Below are 21,230 nucleotides of genomic sequence, written 5' to 3' on the forward strand. Positions count from 1 at the left end.
TCTTGTCATTGAGCTTCAGGAGTTTTTCCCACCATGATGCTCACCCTTGATCAGATCTGGAACGTGAGAGTACTGTTTTCCAGTGTGGCTTGCATTACAGAAGGAGCTTCTGTAACTGCCAACATACACCTCGTCCTTGATTTTGCGTTAGCCTCCCATGCTTTGGGAAAAGACCTACCAGATGCTGGTAAAATGGCCCTGCCCTGCATTCTCTTCCTTCCTCCTGACCAAGGGCCCTCCAAGCGCTCAGCTGCTTCGTGACTTTGGAGGTGCCTGCACTGTTGTTCTCTCTAGGCTTTCTCCTCACACCCGTCTCCTCTAAATGTCCCACCCCAGGGGCTCATAGAAAGCTTCTCCTTACTGACTTTCTCTTCCAACTGTTTATTTCTTCCACATAATTCACCTCATCTCATAATTAACTTCTTTTTCTCTTTTTCATTTCAGGGCCCAGCCACTGCCTTCTCTTCCAGGGAGAAGCCGTTTTGTCCTGTGCATCTGGACGAAAGAATGAGGCAGGGGATGGGAATGCCAATCCCCTCACATTCTGGGTCACACAGCAAGCTCAAAGGTCACACACTCCATGCTAACGGGCTTGAGGAGCTGATGGTGGAGATCCACAGATAATCCCCAGTCTTCACTTCAGCTGTCTGTGTCAACCTCCTTCAAGCCAGGCTTTCCTCTCCCCACAACAGTTGCTAACAAGGCACTGAAGAATAAATGTTTTAGGGTGGATGGTCTTGCTTTTTCTCTGACACTTCTCTGACACTTTCAGATCAAGGTGCAGATGACAGGAAGTGCACAGGGAGGGGAGCCCATAATTCTAAACTGGATTACATGACCAGCTGTGATCTAGTGAACAGTAATCTTCCTGCACCTGTTCAACAGTTGAGGAGAAAAACACAGGTCCTTAGCACGGCCCCAGAGTGCCACTGTTTCTGCAAGGGCACACACAGGCTTGGACTGGGAGGATGGCAGATGGGAAGGAAGGTCCAGCCCAAGCACTTGACTAGGACAGCTTCAAGCAGTGTGGTGAGAATCAGCCCAGGCTTTGGTGGACTGCATGCTGGAGTGTGGTCAGGCAGGCAGCCCTCAGATGTAGCCTAGTGGCACTTTCAGAACTGTGTTTGGCTGTCTACAGCTGTCCCCACCTTTGCTTGAGCCTCCACAAGCAGCTGCTGGGCACATCCTGCTGCTGGGCTCATTCATCATTTGTGCTTCCAAAGCATGCAAATCCTTTATGGACAGTGTGCAACCACAGTACCAGGGCACATCCCTAGGACCCTGTCCAGTCCTCAGGGAATCAGTCATAGAGTCTACACAGGGGCTGAGAGCCCAGTTACCAAATGCTACATTCCACACCAAGACCTAGGCAAGCCTAAATGGCTAGGGCATGCCCATCAAATTAACACCTAAATAATTATATTTGTACCCATAGATTAGTGAGCTTTGGTGAGAGAGGATCTTTTTTTACAGCTGGTAGTAAGGACTGCAGAGACTCCTATCTGGGCTTAATGCTGAGAATAAGAACTGTTAAATTCTCAGCCATGGATGGAACTTCTCTATTACCTTTTCCGTGACTCAGGGATCTCCATCAAAGATGGAGCAGAGAGAATGTAAGAGTTGAAGAAAGGAGAGCAGGAGGACAGAACACTGTCTTTAGAATGTGGCCACCCCTCCCTGAGTGGCTATAAATAATTAATGGTCATTGGAGAAAGGAGAGAGACTTTCTTCAGCAGTATAGCCATTGGTAAGGACCCTAGGCTCCTGTAAATACCCCTCATCCTAGACCCTATAAGCAGCCCTAATGAAACCCATTGGGTCATCAAAATAAATAAATAGGGACAGAAGACAAATAGCAAAAGAGCTGCTTTGTGTGCCTACTGACAACTGTGAAGGTTCTTGTGTCTCTGTTTTCCTTGACGTATACAAATAATCACAGTGGTGAACTTTTAAGAGTGCGTGCCGTGTGCCTCATTTAATCTTCAGTGACTCTAGAGGGAGGAGGGATCCTTCTGCCCATCTCCAGACAAGAAGGCTGAGGCTGTGAAGCATGCCTCACCCAGAAGTGAAACCTGAGCCCTGACCTGAACACTAGGTCCACCTGATGTTCTGTAGCAGAAACCCCAAGGAGAGATTTTTTTTTTTGCCAAATCAAATGTCCCCAACGCTCTGACTGCCATGCCCAGAAGCACCAAAAACTTGGGGGAACTCAAAGAGCAGGGTCTTTTCTAGTCAAGCACTGAGAACCCCTGGAAATGTCCATGTAGAGTCTAGGAATGAGAGAAGACAGAAGGATAGGGACACTCACACCCCAGGAGGTACAGTTGGCTAGCAAAGATGTTTAGGGAGTGCACACCAGCACTAGCTAGGCTGAGGGATACTGTTTCCCCGTGATATACCACATGAGGTGAGTGCGAGTCACAGGATCAAGGACACTTGTCATTTGTCCAGACCTCTGAACAAAATCACCCTGCCTTACTTCCTGGCTCTTCCTAATCATAAACACACTACTATAAAGAATGACCCCTGTTGAGGGGAGTGTAAGATGTTTACCTTACCTCAAGGAGAGGTAAGATGTTTTAGTCCTGAAGAAGGGCAGGTAGAATGTGGAATGTCAAACCTGAAAGAAACTCAGTGGCCAGAAGGCTGAAGATAATGCCACAGGTAAGATAATGACAGAGACTTAAGGTGCCATGAGATTAGCCAGATGCTCTGTAGACTATATACATGAGCCACACCCAGAGCTGGAGCCTTGACTCTCACGTCCCTGAGAGAACATAGCAAAGCTATAGTAACAGGGCCATGCTGAGGTAAGCTCTTCCTGCAGTTTCTCTCCTGGCTGCAGGATCTGAGCTGCCTCTTTCTCTCCTTACAAACTGGAGGCCACTTTGTGGAGAGGGACCTTTGTGTCTTGAGTGAAAGCCACTGACTATCTTATGACTCTGGTAAAAATTCTTCTCCCTGAACCACCCAAATTATGGAAAGTGGAACTGTTGTAAGGGACCCAGAAAAGTGGGAGAGTATACATCTAATGCTTTTATAGGGGGAAGGGGCACTGCCATAGAGTCAGGAAGCAGGGTACGGGAGGGACTTAGCTCTGCTGAGACTCAGATGACCAGGTCTAAACACACGTACACACAAATGACATATGTGTTTCACCTGGCAAGATTTAAAATTAAAAGAACCTTAAGATCCCCCACCCCCACCAAGTGTTCATCAAAAGAATCTTTAAAACATCTGAATTCATCAGTTAGTGATCTCTCTCCTCAAAGGAATAAACTGTAGGGTCTAGGCCTCCTCTGGGGACATCCTGAATCCATGGCAAGAGCAACCTGCCACCTTTATCTCATATATACCAACCCCTGCCCTGGCAGTTCTCAGCCTTGGAAAGCTTTCCCAAGGCCAGTCTGTCTCCATCTCACATGGACCCATTAATGAAACCAGAATCCCTGGGGTGGGGCCCAAAGGGCATCTTACAACATCCCAGGTAATCCTCACATGTAACCAAGAATGACAAGTCAGGAAAAACGATGCCTACAATGCCAGGAAGGGAAAGGAAAAAAAATCCAAAAGAAAAATAACTGCCAGGGGGAGAGTTCCATGAGTTCCCCAAGAAGCCAGAGGGGGCTGGACTGGGGTTCTCACTTCTCCCCTTCCCCCAACCCTTGACCAAGCTGCAGAAAGAAAGGCTGATGGGAGCGTCGAGATTGCAGGGTAGGGCTGGCGGGCACTGTCTGCGCTTCGGTCCCACTAATGATTGCATCTTCCTAAGGCTCCACCACCTTCTTAGCAGCCTTCTTTCAGCCACATTCAGTGAAGAAGAGAAGGGGGCAGGGCACTGAGCGGGAAGAACAGGCTGCTGCTCGGTGAGATGGAACGAGGGCCCTTTGTGATGGGGAAGCGGGACGTGGTGGTTAATTTCTTAATTCTCATCACAATTCGGTTCACGGGAGCCTCTTGGAATGTCTTTATCCATCACAGATGGTTTGGGAAAATGATAAATTAATATTGTTATCAATGGAGGCACGGTTGGGATGGTTAAATAGCAACGTCTTCTTTGCAGGCTCTAAAAAGAAAGTGCCTGCTAAGTCCATAAAGAAGTCAGATGGTAAACAAAAACGCCTATCTTCTGACAGATTCCAGGACGAGTATCATTCACAAACCATTTTGCGGAGAAAGGGGAGAAATTCATCTCATCTGACTTTGTATAGGACAACAGCCCACACCATAATGAGGCTGGCCCAGCGCTGTGAAATCGCTCTGAATAGCTGAGAGTACAGCGGCCTGTTCCCTGGGCATGTTTATTACAGCCCTTTGTATGCACCAACCCTGCCAGGCCCGGTTTGCTCCTAAGCTAGGGGAGGGGAGAAAGACCCCAACAAATTTGTTGCTATGAAACTTCCCAAACGGGGAGACTGCATAGTAATGTTTGGAATCAAATGCCCTTGCTCCAAGCTGTTCTTGTCTGGGTCCACCCCTGCTCGACACTGAACAAGGTCTTGAGCCAGCCAATCGCCAGTAGTGTATGGGTGGCCTCGGGCCCCCTGCCCGGGCCCCTCCTAGGCCCTGAGAAGTCAGGGGGTAAAGAGGGCCCCACTGCCATTCCCAAGCCAACTTGGGAGTTGAGGGCCAGTTGTCCCAATTCCTCTGTGAAATTAGGATAAAGCAAAGAAGTAAATCTCTTCCTGTGAGGGCCTAGCATGGGCCTCCTCCCGGGTACATCAGAGGCTAGGGTTAGGGAAAGAGATCCAGACTCCTCGAAGAACAAGCCGTCAAGAACACAGAACAGGAGACCAACAAGCCTGCGTGCTTACACCATGTGGCCCAGTAGGACAGGCAGAAGAGTCACATGTGGCGGAAGAGGGGTAGGTGTTTTCACCATGAGACTCAGAGGCACACCTCTCTCTCCCCATGCAACCTCTGAACCGCTCCTAAACCTCCTTTCTGCCAGAAAGGAGCCAGGGTAATTTTCACCAGGGTAATTTTTGGCAAGAGAGTATTCAAAGTTCTCACATCTCCTAAGGAGGAGACACTTGGGGAGGAAAGGGTATATGACATAGAGACCTAGAACTCTCTAGGAATTTCTTCTCCACCAATCAAATGGCTACTTCTGTCACATTTTTGCCCCTTAATCGGAGGAGAACCTTTTCTCACCAATCATGAAGCAAGGTCTTTACTCACACCATACTCTTCCTCACCAATCAGGGTGCAGGATCACACTCTCTTCCTCACCAAGGGGTGCGGCTCCTAAATCACTGCCTTTCTTCCACACACGCCCTCCAGTCTGCCCTGACCAAGATCCATCTCAGCTTTCCCTCTCCAAGTTATTCTTGGGTTCCCACCAAGGCTGGGGACAGCTGATATCCAGGACTGCAACAGAAGACGGGGCCACCAGGGCTGGCTCCAGCATTTGAAGTCACAGAACACCCCCTCCTCTGTCTGTACCTGCCCCACCCCTAGCCTCAGCTGGCAACGGAAGTTGCACATGTCTGCCCCAAAGGCAAAAGCACCAGGGCAGGAAGTAGACAGCATCTTCCTTCAGGGAGACCCTGGACCTTCCTGCTCTCAGGCACAGGACTACCCACTGACGTAGCTAACATAGGTTAAAGTTCTTGGCCAAATGGCCAATAAATCTCCGTTGGTTAGTTGTTCATGAGAGCATAGCTTCCATTTCTTCTGCAAAAGAGACAGCAGTTAGACAGCTTCCAACTCTGTTCTCTGAAGACCCCAAACCAACTCCCTAGCCTTGCCCTGTTCTTGCTTCCTGGCAATGTAGAATATCCTTGGATTTCATTGCCTGGGCCACCTGCCCATCCTCAGAGACTCCTGAAGCATTGTTTTCTGAATCTGTTTTTCCTCTCTGATTTGGAAATAGCCCCTGCCACCTTTATGTTTAAATTCTCTTGGCAACCAGCAAAGGCAGCCATTGGCCAAGGACATGGGAGGAGCACCTGTCTACGTCCTGAGAGATACCTTGCCCATCTGCACACGAGGAATCCAAGAGTTCTCTCTCAGAGGAGAGTCTGCAGAGCCAGTGGGGTTTGGCTGCTGTTGTTTAGTTATTAAGGAAGCATCTGTAGAAGCAGAAGTGGCTCGATGCTCGGAAGGCACACGCTTAGCTGAGGTTCTTCCGTTGATGTTTTGAAATTCTTTGCCATCTTTACATGAAGAGCCCTGTATTTTCACTTTGTACTGGATCCCTCAAGTCATATCCAGTCACATACAGTCAGTCTGCACATAGGTACCCAACCTGTGGTGTATTTCTGTTTAGGAAAACATCTCTGTGCCATTCAGAGGTTAACCAGCATCCAGAAGGGCCATCTCCTGCAGTTCCTCACCCAAGCTGCCTGTCATGACTTTGCACCCTCCTGAGTCAGGGGTAGGGAGACCTACTTTTCACCCCCAGAGTCATCTGACCATTGCTTGCTTCATTTTGTTGGTGAGATGAGAAAACAAACATGAGAAAGCTAAAACATTAGTGCTTGCTCCGGTGAATAAAACCAGTCTCCCAGCCTCTTTTTTTTTTCCCTTGGTCCTGAAGAGTAAAGCTATTTGCAGATGGGTTAAATGTTCCTCCTAAGACCCTGATCCTGAAATGCCAACCTCCTCGAGACTGTGTGTGTGTCTCTGTGTGTGATGGGGGTGGGACGAGAGGCAGTGCGAACACATCCAAAGAAGTATGTCTGTGAGGGGTTAGAAAAAGAGGGCCCTTTGTCCCGACAGTAAGCCTGGTGAACATGACTCTCTTTCCTCTGGTATGCAGCACACCTGTGCTGAGGAGAAGCTGGGGAGGAGGGAGGCAAAGGGGGAAGTGGCGGGAGCCTGGCCCTGCATTCTCCTCAGGGATCACACCTACTGCTTTCTTCTCTGAGCCACGTCTCCATTGACCCTTTGTTTTGCTTTTCACCTCCAAATACCAGGGAGGCCTTGAGAGGAGGGGGGTGGGTAGGGCATGTGTGCACGCCTCATTCTATTCCACTTTGTAGGGGAACTAGAAGAAAGAAAAGAAGGGGAGGAAGGGGAGAGAGGGAGCCTAGTGTCCCTACCTTTGCAAGCCTTCCGGTGGGTGATAGGCTTGCCCATGTCTCGGTAGAAGCCCTCCTTGCAGTAGTGACAGTGGCGGCCCGCAGTGTTGTGGCGGCAGTTGAGACAGACACCCCCACTCTTGCGCCCCGATAACTTGTAGAGCTCCATGTTGAATCTGCAGCGCCGAGCATGGAGGTTGCAGTTGCAGGCTGAAGAGGAACAGAGAGAAATTATCAGCACAAGGAGACGGTGGGATGACAGACACCCTGCAAAGAGGCCCATCCCAGGTACCCCTCCATCTCCAGGCAGCAGTGTCTTGCTCTAGAAGCCTTTCCTTGCTTCTTTCGAGGACACTTATAAACGATGGTTGAATGGTTCACAGGACCATGAGTGAGGCCTCCCACGCACCCCATGACCTTGGACTTGTGGGCCTCCAGAGCTGGGAGAAATAAATGTGTTTAGGTCTCTCAGCAGGAACAGGCCATACCCAGATGCCCAGGCTTCGGTGTACACCATCCACCTGCACCTCCTTTCTCCTACTCTTCTTCCTGCCACCAGGGACTCTGGAGCCAACTGTCCCCTCTCCTTCCCACCATCCAGCACCGCAGAGGACCCTGGGCTTTCTTCTCTGTGGCTCTCCCCCTTGTCAGTTGCTCTCCCTCCTACTTCCTGGGTCTACACACTTAGCTCAGAGGCCAGTTCTTACCCTGCCTTCCCTGATGCCCTTGGGATCTACCTCCTGTATCTCACGTCACCTCTCTGCTCCTGACCCACAAACCCTCACTCCTGAGGTCTTTACTTGGACCCAGAGGCACCTTCTCCACATTGCTCCTTCCTCTCCTTTCTGCTTCTGTCTGCCTGATTCTGCCTGGCTCAGACGACTGTGTGGATCCAAAATATCCATACTGAAAACTGCATCCATACTGAAATGCATTATTTTTCTTGATATTAGTCCCTAAAAATTATAGTATGTTCATTTACATGGCATTTAAATTGTAATGGGCAGTATACGCCATTTAGCAATGAAATTTGTGTAGGTTGGTTGGTTTTCTGAGACACGGTTTCTCTGGGTGGCCCTGGCTGTCCTAGAACCGGCCTCAAATTTGGAGATCTGCCTGCTTCTGCCTCCCAAGTGCTGGGATTAAAGGTGTGTGTCACAACCGCCCAGCTAGGGGTTTTATGTGGACGTAGGATGTGGGTAGGCTCTGTGCAAACATGATGCCACTTTACAGAAGGGATGGGATTTTTGCATCTTCAGGGAGTCCTGGAGTCACTTCATAGAGACAACTGCGACCAGAGCAGGAATTCTAAGCACCAATCTGAGGGAGCTCATAAGTCAAAGTCAAAGTTTAGCCAGCCCTGGGGATGGGGGCGGGGGGCTGTTAACAAGCCAGACCTAGTCACTCAGCCTCTACTCCCCAGCCTCCCAATCCCTCCTGCTTCATTTATTCTGAACTCTGGTCAGTTTCTAAAGCACGCTGAGTGTAGGAGTGCTCCTCCCATTCCAAGGCCGGTTTGTCTTCCTTTCCTGCAGCCATCTTACCATCCAGGGGTGTGATTTCAGTGCCATTTCCAAGCCCACACCTAGCCCTTGCTTAGATGAGTTCCCCAGCACATCCCCCAAAGGGATACTCGTAGTCTCTATCCTGTCTTTATGCTGCATGTTCTATACACATGTTAGGGAACTTCTAGAGAAATGATGTTTAATGCCATACACTTAAAACCCAGAGGAGGAAAGGGAGCAGAGCACTCCCGTTTCCACCAACCACTGAGAACATAGGGGCTTCCTGTCGGGCCCAGCTATGGGACTGATTAGTGCGCTTTATAAATATAGATCGTACCCATTTGCCTCTAGCCTTGTAGTCTTTTTCTCAGAATAAACATTTTTTTAGTGTCAATTTGATTTTTAAAGATTGTCTGGTACTTTGACATTGTGGGTCTTTAGTCTGAGACAGACGCACTGAGCAATCTGGATCTCTCAAAGCTGGCCGGCCAGGCTGTTCCCTGCTGGCCATGTTCTAAACCTTGAACCACCTTTGAACAAGCACATCAGAATTCTGCTCTGGCTAATGATGGCTAGTACAGTCCTCAAGGTAGAATTCGGTTAAATTCTGGATCTCCATATTTTTAACTCTGGATCAGAAAACACCAAGTTGCCCTCAAGGAAGGCTGAACTGGCTCTGCCTCTTACTAGCAGGAAGTGACAGCTCTCATTTCACCACACCCTTGAAAAGAATAACAACACACACATTTGGTATCAACATTAAAAAAAAAAATGTTTGCAACTTGTCAGGGGAAAAGGCCCGGACTCGACACCCACCTGTGTCTATGACTACAGAAGAGGGGGTACGTCTGTCTCCTTTTGTCTACATTTCCATCTTCATGCGTGCCTTGCCTATTATGGCCATGGCCCAAATTTTCTCTCTCCATGATTGACTTAAAACATTTGCCTTTTCTACTATATAAGCTGTAAATGGTTTTTACTGATTTCCTTACTGGATGCTATTTTTACTTGTGAATTTCTGGATTTTGCTCTCTGGTGTTACAAGCTTCTTTAAATGTTCTTCCAGGAATCAGTCCCCAAATCATGTGCCTATTAGTCACTCAACTGACAAGCAGAAGTGGAGTTAAGACAGTGCCGGTCTTGCAGTCCAGAAGCAGCTGGAAGTCAGTTTGGACTAGAGAACAGATCTGACTCCCAAGAACCTTGGAAATATCCCTGAGCAGGTGTCCCCAGGTGGTTGAGTTCAACCAGACACACAGAAGTTGCATCTTTGCCCCACCCTCTACATGGAGGACCACTATTGCCCCACCCTCTACATGGAGGACCGCTACCTTTACATTGTCTTTTGGACTCACTCAGTGAGACAAGGAACAAGACTTACTCGGAGAGGCTCAGTGACCAGCCAGCCAGCCCAGCACCAGAGTCATCGAGTACAGTCCTGGCCGACAGCAGGCAGGTCTCCCTGCTGCCCCAGAGAAGGTGACCAGCATCACCATACAGAACAGTTGAACCTGAACTACAGGCCAGAACTTGGACCTTTCCTGCAAGAACAGAAACTCAAAGACCTGGTGCACCTGCCCAGGACTGGGAATCTACAAGGATCACCAGGGTCTCACTGCCCTCCTCTGCACACAGAATGGCCTCGCAGCAGCGTCTTTAGGTCCGTCATGGAGGTGGACACACCCTCATGTCCTCCTCTGTAAAGGAGGCTCTAGCTGCCCAGCATCCAACAGGCCTCTGAGCCCTTCTGGGAATGCAGGGCTGTCTTCCTTACCCCTTGGGAAAACTCAGGCCAGATCTTCTTCTATGCACACCTCATACCAACAAAAGGTTCTTTCCAAACAACTGGTCATACAAAAGAAAACTCTGAGGCTAACATCAAAAAGTACCCCCTGCCCCTCCTTGGGGCTGTCAAAGAGCATCAAGTGATAATTACCCATGCTCAGACTTCTGCAAAGTATTTTATAGCTTGTTTTCTTTTCTCTTTGTTTTATTTTCTCTACACAGATGGAAAAATGCATTGGGCAAAGTGGCTCACATCTGGATCTCTCAGGTCCACAAAGAGGTGTCACCCAACTCCCACCAGCCGTGGGCCCTGTCTCAGAGAGACACCCTAATCCCCGTGCCTTCCTGTTTATCTCCTGCTTCTCTCTCAGGCAAAAATATTGGGTATTGGTTTCATTATCAGATTTCAAGGCGGGAAGGAAAGGGCAGCTTTGTAAGAACAGAGGTCACCTCAGGAGAGATGGGGGTGGGGAAGCAGCGACCCTCCTGTGGGATCAGCTTGGCCCAGATCAAGGAGCCCCCACCACTGGAGTGACTTGGTAGTCTATCTAGGGGTCCCCTGGTCTCTCATAAAGACTAAGCTTTGTGCCTGCTAGCTAGCATGTTGGGATAAGCCAGCCACATCTATAGCTGTGTCTCAGGCTCAGGAGGAGCAATGGGGGGTAGGGAATAAGGACTCCCCAACTCCACTCCTCAACTAGAAACCTGACAGGAAAGAGAAAGGGCACCAAGAGCCAACTCCCACTTCCCTCCCCCACCCCAAATGTCCTCTGTGTTGTTAACTTCCAACTTTAAGTCATTTTGTTCATGTCTCCTGTCAACTGGAACTTGCCCAGCCATTTGGCACCTGCAGCTGAGTTACAGTCAACACACACACACACACACACACACACACACACACACACACACACACACACTTCTCTAGCTACATACTAGTCCATGCATGAATTGTGTGAGATACAAAGACAGGATGTACTTTCAACTGCTCAAGGGGCTCCTCCTTTAACAGAGGAAATGGCCAGACTGGGGAGCAGATCCATCAGAATTCACATTGATCAAGTGGGCCAGATGCTCTTAATCAACTTTATTGCTTCACTGGGGACCACACAGAGAAGCCCACAGCAAGCAAGCCTCGATTACATTTTTGTTGTACAACTGAGAGAAAGCAAACACTCAAGAAAGAAGACACATGCATGTATAGAATAAGTGGACTGAGCGATAACGAATTGATATGGGTGGGATGATTAACTGATCGGTGGTTAGATGGATGGATGGGGTAGATGGGGAGATAGAGGAACAGGTTGATGGATGGACCCATGGGATGGATGACTGAGATGAATTGGTGGATGAAATAGATAGAGGATGGATGGATAGATGGATACGTGGATTGCTAGGTGAGGTAGCTAAATAGATGGGTACATGCATGGACAGACAGACAGACAGGAAGGTCAGAAAGTAGACAGATAGATAGGACCAAGAGGATTTGCTTCCTGGCCCTCATCCTAAAGGCACAGTCTTGTCGTTTTCCTGTGTTCTTACTCTGAACTAATTGAAACTCATCTTTGTGCTTTGATTAAGCAATTTAATCCCATTTACATAGACTTCTGTACTTTAGTGAGAAGAAGCCTCATCTATATGGCAGACTCTCCCCAGGGCTCTGAACACAGAGAACTGAGTCTCAGCAATTCGATGAGTTTACAAAAACATAGATGTATTGATTCTCTACCCAAAACACCTCAAAAACTAAGTCATACACCTACCAAGACTATCCCAGTCCAGAAAGCACCCAGCAGCACTTAATCCTGACACTGTCACTCCAAAGTTCCCAGGGCTCTGGCCTGTCCATGAAAACAGAAAAACCATCTGGTTGTAGTCCTGTTAGAAGCCCTGGTCTTAGCCCCAGAGCCCCTCCTCTGTCCTTTAGCCACCAAGAGATGGGATAATTGGATGGATGGATGGATAGGTGGATGGGTAGATGGATGGATGGATGGATGAGTGGGTAGATGGATGGATCAATAGGCAGTTGGCTTCATTTTTTTCTTCCTCTCTGGAGCATTTCTTTCTTTCCTTCTTTCCTTCTTTCTTTCTTTATTTCTTTCTTTTTTTTTTTTTAGAAAAATGTCTGTGTTCTTTATAGAATTGCTAAGAGAATTCTAGATTTATATGCCTGCCTCTGGGCTGACAAAAAAAACCCACAAAACGCCATCTGCAAGCTGGGTACATATTTTATCTTTCTTTCCTCCTCCTCCTCCTCCTCCTCCTCCTCCTCTTCCTCCTCCTCTTCCTCCTCCTTCTTCAATGACAGAGTCTCACTATGTAGCTCTGGCTGTCCTGTAGCTCACTACATAGATCAGGCTATCCTTGAAAACATAGAGATCCATCATCCTCTGCTCCCTGAGTACAAAGATTAAAGGCATGGGCCACCACGCCCATCCAGGCTGGATGCTTCCAATAAAAGAAATCGGTCCGTCACCTGAGGCTCTCTGTGCTTCCTCTCAGAGGCACACTACAAAGCACACAGATTACATGAACATGGTCAGCTCGACTGGATCCCCTCATTGTTTCTGGAAGTATATGTAAAGAAAAAGAAACATACTCTGGTTTGATTTCAGGAAGTTCAGAAGCAAGTCAGAGTCCTGCCTCATGGTGCTTCTAGTTCCAGAGAGGAGACAGGTGCATGAAAGACCTGGGATCTCCCAGCTATGAGCAGAGCTGCTGGGACAGACCAAAGACAGACGGCCATCTTGCTGGGTCCTTCTAGGACCAGATAGAAAGGAAAGGACTGAAAAGAAAGCCAGAGAGGGGCCAGAATGGTCTACCTTCACCGATCCAATTGTATCTGCATACTGGTTCAGCTGGGGATCCATCTAGAAGCTTCTCTTCCTCTGAGATAGAGTATGACTGTATATCCCAGGCTCACCTTGAACTTGTGATCCTCTTGCCACAGCCTTCCAAGTGCTGGGATTACAGGCATGCATCACTAAGCCAAGTTCCAGATGTACATCCCCTCCCTTTCTCTCAGAGTCTCACTTAGCCCAAACTGGCCTCAAACTCACTATGTAGCCAAGAATGTCCTCTAATCTGCTTCTTCTGCCTCTCTTTCTAGGATTACAGGTGTATGCTACCATACACAGTTTAAGCAGTGCTGGGGACAACCCAGAGCTGCACACATGCTGGACAGTCGCTTTGCAAACTGAGCAACAGCCCCAGCTCCTCCAGATTCGTGCCTAACAAACTCTCAGGTGATGTTTGGCCTGCAGACTTATGTTGAATGATGGAATCAAATGGAAAAGAAAGTAGCTGGACTGTCACCCACCCTGTAGAGAAAGTGCCTCGTATCAAGGTGAGTGTGGAGCTTGCAGCAGGAGGCTTTCAAGGAGGTGGAAAGAGTTCTGGCTTCATCTTTAAAAAAAAAAAAAACTTCTTAAACAATTGGCACGAAGTCATGAAAATATTTGAGAGCTATTTTTAAGAGCTGGAGGCTACTTCTATTTTCTTTTATTTATGACCTTGCTACTCTATTTGGTACACTATTTATTTAGAAATTGTCTGTCTCTTGTTTATTAATTGTAAACATTCCTCCCACGGTAAGTGTCTGCTGAGCCTAGTTTGTGGCAACTCGTGAAAAGGCCCAGCTGAGCAGCATCCACGGCATCCACGGCTGCACACACCTGGCTCCTGTCTGCACCAGGGGATCCCGCAGAGCCGAGCTCTGAAAGACCTCTCTTTGGAGCAGAGGCTGATGTAAGCCGGGCCCAAACAGCTCTGAGCCCCACAGCAGTTTGTATTTAAAGGTAAACTAGATCAGGGTGATTCTGATGGCCAGTCCATGTACGGAGCAGACTGTAGGTTTCTCTTTATAACTGGGAAGTCTTGGCTGTAGGCACACTTTGGTGGTCAACAATTATTTATTGAATGCTACTATATAATTCCAGAGCTACACAAGGAACTGGGGTGCAACAGAGAGCAGGACAGAGCCTCTGGCGATGCCCAGGTGTGGTCAGCTGTGGAGACCAGTTGGAGTGAACTCAAGAGCATGGGTAACCACTAAGAGGACAAGAGGGACACAAAACAGGAGGAGTCTGGTCCCAGTCAAGTTTCCTGAGACTCAGTCATTGAAGATGACTCTTTTCAAGTTCAATGTAATAAAAACCATGGGCAAGCATGGTCCCCACACAGGGCTGAGAGGAAGGGTGCGGCAAATGATAAGTGCTTGGGTCTCCCAGAGAGGGAGTGCACAGTGGGCCACTGTTCAGGGTCCTGGGCAAAGAAAACTATTTTAACAACAAAGCGAGCCTCCTGCTGCTTGGAGGTTTCCCATCTCCCTGACCTGGGTCAGTGATCTGGGATCACCTGAGAAGATGATGTTCCTCTGACTCATTATCAGGTCAACAGTCCAACCATCCTCACAGCACCAGCTCCTTCAGCTCACAGCCTCCCGAGCGCCATAAGATGGGGAGAGCACTGAGCCAAGATATTTTGAAACAGTAGGAACATAGCTTTTATTAGTCTGTTGCTACAATTGTTCAGTTTTGCTATTATTACAAATCTCCTACAGACACAGGAGAGTATTATATACATAGTCACAGTGCCTGCTCTCATGTGTGGTTTAATGTAGCTGCTGACATATTGGAGAGCAACACATACACACACACACACACACACGCACACACACACACACACACACACTGTAGTTTCCTCTGAGGCTGGAGCAGGCTGAAGAGCTTTAAGACAAGACTAAAAAGCGGTGAGTGAATAGGGTTCCACTCCCATCAACCCAGAAGCCTCTGAAGCTAAATTCTCCCAAAGCAGCCCCTTGCCTCTCAGTGTGTCCTCTTGGAAGGCGGGTTTAAAGAGCCCTTTATCCTAAGATTCCAACTTGAAAATAAAACCTAACTACCTCTTCCCTACCAAGGCTTTATTCTGATATCCAGGATGCTGTGGGTGGTAGGCGAAAGAAGGAAAAAAAATGTGGAAAGTGCTTTGGAAACCCAGTGTCCCGAGTGAATGGGTCAGGGAGGCCTGCCTGCCAAAGAGGGCTTTAGATGGTTTCTGATAAAGTCTCTGAGATAAGTGGCCAGTGTTTGTTGAGGGCTTAGGGAGCTTTAGCCAAGTCTGATCACAAAGCAGACCTCTGTCAACAGTCCTTCAGGCCACTAATAGGGCTGAACAAACACTACAGTAACAAGTTCTTCACACCTGTGGGGCTTGGGAAACCTTCGGCCCCATTGTCCACAGGCAGACAAAGAAGCTGCCAAGAAAGCCTGGGCCCCCACCCAGCCAAGCCTCTGGGCATCTGGAGAAAGGCCTGGGGTCAAGACAGACAGCTTGAAGTCTGGCCAGCCCTGTCTCCCTCTGTGAGCAGAAACACCTCCCATCCAAGACAGGGAGACCCTCCAGTGAACAGAGTCCCTGTGAATGGGCAGCAAAGGATGGTTCTGAGACTGGGGTCCGACCCACAGGCAGTAGTAAGGCCCTGGAGTTGGAGCATTCCTGAGAGTACAGCCAAGGCTTGGAGGTTCATTCTCCCCCTGTACACGGCCACTGTCCCCTCCCCTCTGTTGACTGCAGGGCCATCTCCCAAATCTACTTGACCTTGTCGTCATTTTTTCCACTGACTCCTTTTCTCTGTAAACACGTTAGCCTTTTCTTTCCTCTGCCCTTTTTTGGCTGCTCCGCCTCCCCCTAAGGCTTTAAAATGATCCTCTCCTAACTGTCCCAGGCCTTCCCTGTACAGGACAACTCAGAGTTTGCACTACACAAACATCCCTCCCAGACCCTCTCTGTGGAGGAAATGCAGAGGTCTGGGTAAGCCCTGAGCAGTCATCAATTCTTCCTCTGCAGCCCTCCTCAGATCCACCCTCTCCAGAGCTTGGCCCCAGGCTGATAGAGGGTGGGCCTCACTCTGCCCAGTCACCTCCCCCAGAGAGGTCATCCCTGGCCTACTATGTTCCATTCCCAACTCTAGACCTTCCCCACCTCCAAGCAACTTTTCACTCCAAATCACTGAACATTCCTCTCAACTTGTCACTGCCCTGTTCTGGAACCTTCCACAGTTGCCCATTTCTGAAGAGATGTAAAGGCTATTTATTATTCTCAAGGGAGGGAAAAACTGGTTTCAAAATGTAGGTCCAAGGGATTGGAGAGGTGGCTCAGCAGTTAAAATTATCCCACAGGCTGTTCTTCCAGAAAACCAAGGTTCAATTCCCAGCACCCACACAGTAACTCACAACAGTCTATTATGTGTTCCAGGGAACCCAACACCCTCTTCTGGCCTCTGTGGGCAATAGGCACACACATGGTGCAGACATATAGACAGACAAATCACCCATATACATTTTTTTTTTTTTTAAAAAAAAAAAGGTCCAAAGGCTGACTTCCAGCAGAAAGACCTTACCCCATCCCCACACATGACAGAGCTAAACAGGAAAGAGGATGTTGTTCACCCAGGGCAACACAGAGCTTGGGACAGAAATGGCTTTCCAAGTTACTCTCTTATGGAAGAGATGGGAAGAATGTGGCAGAGACTTTGCCAAGAACCTGGCAATAGTTAGTAATAGCTAACCTTTCACCTAACTAGTTCAGGGCACTTTCCAGATCTCCTGCCTGGCAAAGGTCTCATTGTTCTGAGCTTGATAACCCCGCCCCCTGCCTGTTGGAATGTTTTCACTAATATTCAAAGCAAAGGAGGTCTGAGAAATGTTTGCCCCTTCTGCTGGAGGGGAAGGCACTGCTATGGAATCCTCTGCCTTGTGAGTCATATGCCCTGCCAGATGCCTGCTTGCAGCATGGGACCTTCTTTCCAATCGCTTTCCCCATAAGCGGTGCACAGCCTCCATGCACTGGACGTATGGGATTTGACTTGCCAGAGGAACCGGCCAAGCCTGGCTCCCGGCTCTCTGGAGTCATTTCCCATCTGTAATGGGTCCCATCACCAAGGCTGGCACATGCGGGGCTCCAGTAGTGGTGGGGGAGGCTGGCATCAAGGGCTTAATGACTTGCAGCTACTCTGTTCTACACCAGTGGGAGCAATGTGCAATTGTAGGGACATGGCTCTTCTCTCACTGCAGCTCCCAGGCTACATCCCTGTCCACTGGACCAGCTAGCTAAGCCAACCCTCTGGTTAACTCTGACCTGGGTCTTAAGCTCCAGAGACAAGTCAGCCTCCAGTGCTACCAGCCCTTTGTACTGTACATTGGCTTCACTGACACAGGGCTCTAGTCATAAAGAACACAGGCTGACACCAGGGTTCTGGTGAGCCGTTATAGGCCCACGCTCATTTTCCTAAGTCATCTGACAACTACGGTTGCTAGATTTCACAAGTCAAAGCACAGGATGCCTCCTTCAACATGAACTGCAGGAAGTGATGTTTCCTGTCATAATACCCCAAGGCTTGTGTGGCAATCCTCTATTCCCAACAGGTCTCCTACCCTCATAAGCTCATACTTTGCCTAATGTTAAGGCAACTCTACTGGTCTTAGCACTGGTGAGTCCCAGAAGTTAAAGGGGTCCCTCAGAGTGAGCAGTACCACCAGGCTTTGTGGGAATTTAAGTGTTGTCTGGTTCTGTAGTGCTTGTTGGCTCTGGGCCAACTTGTTCCTCCCTCTACATGTGCCCACTGCTGAAATAGAACAGAAATCCTATGACCTCTTGTTTGTTTGCTTGTTTTCAAAACAGGGTGTCGCTATGTAGCTCTCGGTGTCCTGAAACTCACTGGCCTCGGATTCAAGATTCGCCTGCATCTGCTTCCCAAATGCTGGAATTAAAGCATGCACCGCTTGCCTGGCACATCCTGTGACTTCTTAAGATCATACGGAGATGTATAGGAAAGGGAAGGCACTGCCCACTGGAGCTTCCCCACTGTGTGACATACAGAAATGATGAACACACCACTCTGCCTCACCCAGGCACCCTGGAAGCTTATTTCTTCCCTAGAATGTCTTAACTTGGCATGCAGTGATCTCCCTATTGTGGGGCAGTGTGGAAGAAATCAAGTACCATCTAAGTGACCCAAGATAAGTTAACAAAAGAGCTTTTCATCGGGACACTCTTCGTGATGGAACTCATCAGACTCTGAGCCCCAATCCTGGAACTGGTTATTTTAATCAATTCAGTAGGTAAAATTTATTTAGAGATCAGTAAAGGGCTTATGGGATTATAATTAAAGACTTTAATTAAAAATCACATCCTGGAAGAGAAAGTGGGTGACCCGCCACATAGATGAAATGACAGAGGACAGCAAATTCCAGCTGACCACGGGAGCTGGAATGGGTCACCTCCGGAAATGAGTGACCCAACCATCCCTAGAGACATTCAAGTAGAGGGACAAGATCCAGGAGGGTCCATTCTGGAGAGGATCTAAAATCAACTCAGGGAACCTTCAAATAGATACCTCTGGGCCTTGGGGCTAAAACCAACTCAGAGAACCTTCAAACAGATACCTCTGGGCCTTGGGGCTGAGTGGCTGTTACAGGTTTACAGCTAGGTCTGGCCCCGTGAATGTTCTTGCTCAGGAATTAAGACAGGGAGTCAAATCTGGAAATGATGCTGGTTCCTTACACTGTGCATATGAGAAAGAGACAGAACATGCAAGCAAACATAGGGACTTTATCTGTAGAAGGTGGATCCCAATAGCCCTTCTGGAAGGGTCTCATTATGACAGAACATGGACCATGGAAGCTCCTCCTCCTGGAGTACAATGGTATCTCTGTACTGCGTTGGTTATAGATGCAGTGCAGCAACAAATCAATAGAGGCACTGAGTTAGGGCTCAGCAGATAAAGCATTTGCTGTCCGTTAACCTGAGTTCAGTCCCTGGATCTCACATGGTAGAAGGAAGAGACCTGTTGCCCTCTGCCCTCCACACGTGTTCTGGCACACACATACAACAGACAATCAAATAAATGCAGTCACCTCTGGGGGTTTCAAAGGCAACAGGATTGCAACAATGTTACGGCCCATAGCTGGCATCTCTATTCGAGGTTGGCACTGTGAAGTGTTACCTGCTAAGTACCCTGAACATCTTCTCTGGATTTAAGGATAATATACCATCCTAGAGTCTAGGCAAGGACCTCTAAGGGGACAGACTCTTTCAGGAAAGGGGAGCCTGTGTCAAGGAACAGAGGGTACCAAATCTTTGGCTGCTTGCTTTAGGCATAAGCCCTGTGCATGTCAATAAGAAAGGCTGTCCCCTCCTTGAAGCCCTGCCCCCAAACTGGTAGGGAGCTCCATGCTAAAACTCTGAGCATCTAACAGGAGTGAGGAGCTTATGGGGAAGTCAATAAAAGAGAAGTAAGAGAACACAGGCCAAGCCACAACCTGGAAGATGAAGTGGACAACTGGGAGAAGTGGGTACCAGGGGATACTTAGGATGGGTAGTCACAGCTGATACTTGCCACTGCTGCTAACTCTGTCCACTGGAACATGCTTAGGTGATGTGTCCAGAGTGGCTCTGTGCACCCTGGAGCCATTTAATCTTCACAGCTGCAAGAATCCTCACCCTGCACCTTAGAAGGCCCCTTGGTCCACCCACTGTTTCCTGTATGTTTTCACCACACACACACACACACACACACACACACACACACACACCACCTTGGAGAAGAGTCTTGAAAATCAGCGAGGGATGTATGTGAGAGAGGTCAGAGGTTTCTGAGGGATTCTTAAGTCCTAAGTGGCTCAAGCTATCCAATTTGTGACTTTAGAAGCTTACCTTCTCTCATCCACTAGGAGGCTGGAATGGAAAGATGGTACCATATACACCACACATATCTTCACAATGGTCCCTTAGTGTCTGTCCATGGGGAAAAGGTTCCAAAACAACCCGAACCTCATGGATATTGAAATCCAAGGATGCTTATGTCCCTTATATAAAATGACACAGTATTTACCTAGCACACATCCATCCTCCTATATATCTTCAGTCACTCCCAGATTAATTTCAAAATCTGTTACAACAGGTATTGTGATCACACTGGATAGTTAAGGAAATGCTAGGAAGAAAAAAAATGTGCATTTTAAAAATATAGATGCAAATGCTTTTCAGATATTTTTGATCTGAGATTGGTTGACTCTTCAAGTATTGAACCCAAGCATATGAAGTTTCAATCAGACTTTCATTCTATTAAAGAAAGCCATAAATCTTAAAAAGATGGAGATTCTGGGACCTGATTTTGTATACTTTATCCATCCAACATGCCCACAGACACAGGCAGGGAAGGTCTTACTGTCCCCATCTTACAACTAAAGATGTGGAGACCCCAGCAGCTCACCTGGCTCACAGTGGTAATGGGACTGGAAGCCACTCAGCACCACCTCCAAGTCCCTGTGGGCAAATGGCAAAGTCGAGCTGTCCCTATTAGCCTCAACCCAGCGACCTGGTTGGTTCTCTAACTGGAATAGAAGTACTGAGGGCACATGCTAGGCCAGGCAAGGTTATCTTCAGACTATCTTTTGGTGGTAGTCTTTGCAAATGTTTTCCCAAGGTTTAAAAACCAGACAGTTCCCTTGTACAAGTCTGGGGGAGGGGAGCCCTGTGTGATCGCCTACATTTCTTGGCTTTGGCACTCCTGGCTGCTTTGCATGTGGCTAATTCCCCCGGCGTCCTCTATAATTCCACAGTAATGTGGTTTTAATTGTCCCCAAAGTGGGCCATTCTTCCTTTATTGTGCAGTAAATTTCCCTCCAGAGTTCGGATTTCATGCGCCAGCACCAGGCGAGGAGCAGGCTGGCCCTAGGGGGAGGCAGTGCTGGCCTCAACGCTGGCCCCTGGCCCTGGCCAGCCTGGCTGCTTCTCACTCTGACCCTCCCTTGGCCAGCAGCTGCATACTGGGAGCCATGGGGCAAACATTAGGACCCTTTAGGGAGGGGTACTCTTGAGGAGATTGGGACACTGGTCTGTGGTTCTGTCTGGAAAG

The 21,230-nt window shown here is 48.4% G+C and overlaps 1 protein-coding gene across 1 annotated transcript in view; it reads right to left on the reverse strand.

Moving 5' to 3' along the window:
- Ntn1 (netrin 1) overlaps window positions 1–21,230 on the reverse strand; it is a 174,065-nt gene that overhangs the window by 57,383 nt on the left and 95,452 nt on the right. The window contains exon 3 of the mRNA XM_028780187.1: window positions 7,047–7,235. Coding sequence (XP_028636020.1) covers window positions 7,047–7,235 — 189 coding nt within the window. The remainder of the gene's footprint in view (window positions 1–7,046; window positions 7,236–21,230) is intronic.

This window comes from Grammomys surdaster, unplaced genomic scaffold (assembly GCF_004785775.1).
Source record: "Grammomys surdaster isolate TR1022 unplaced genomic scaffold, NIH_TR_1.0 364, whole genome shotgun sequence".
Lineage (NCBI taxonomy): Eukaryota > Metazoa > Chordata > Mammalia > Rodentia > Muridae > Grammomys > Grammomys surdaster.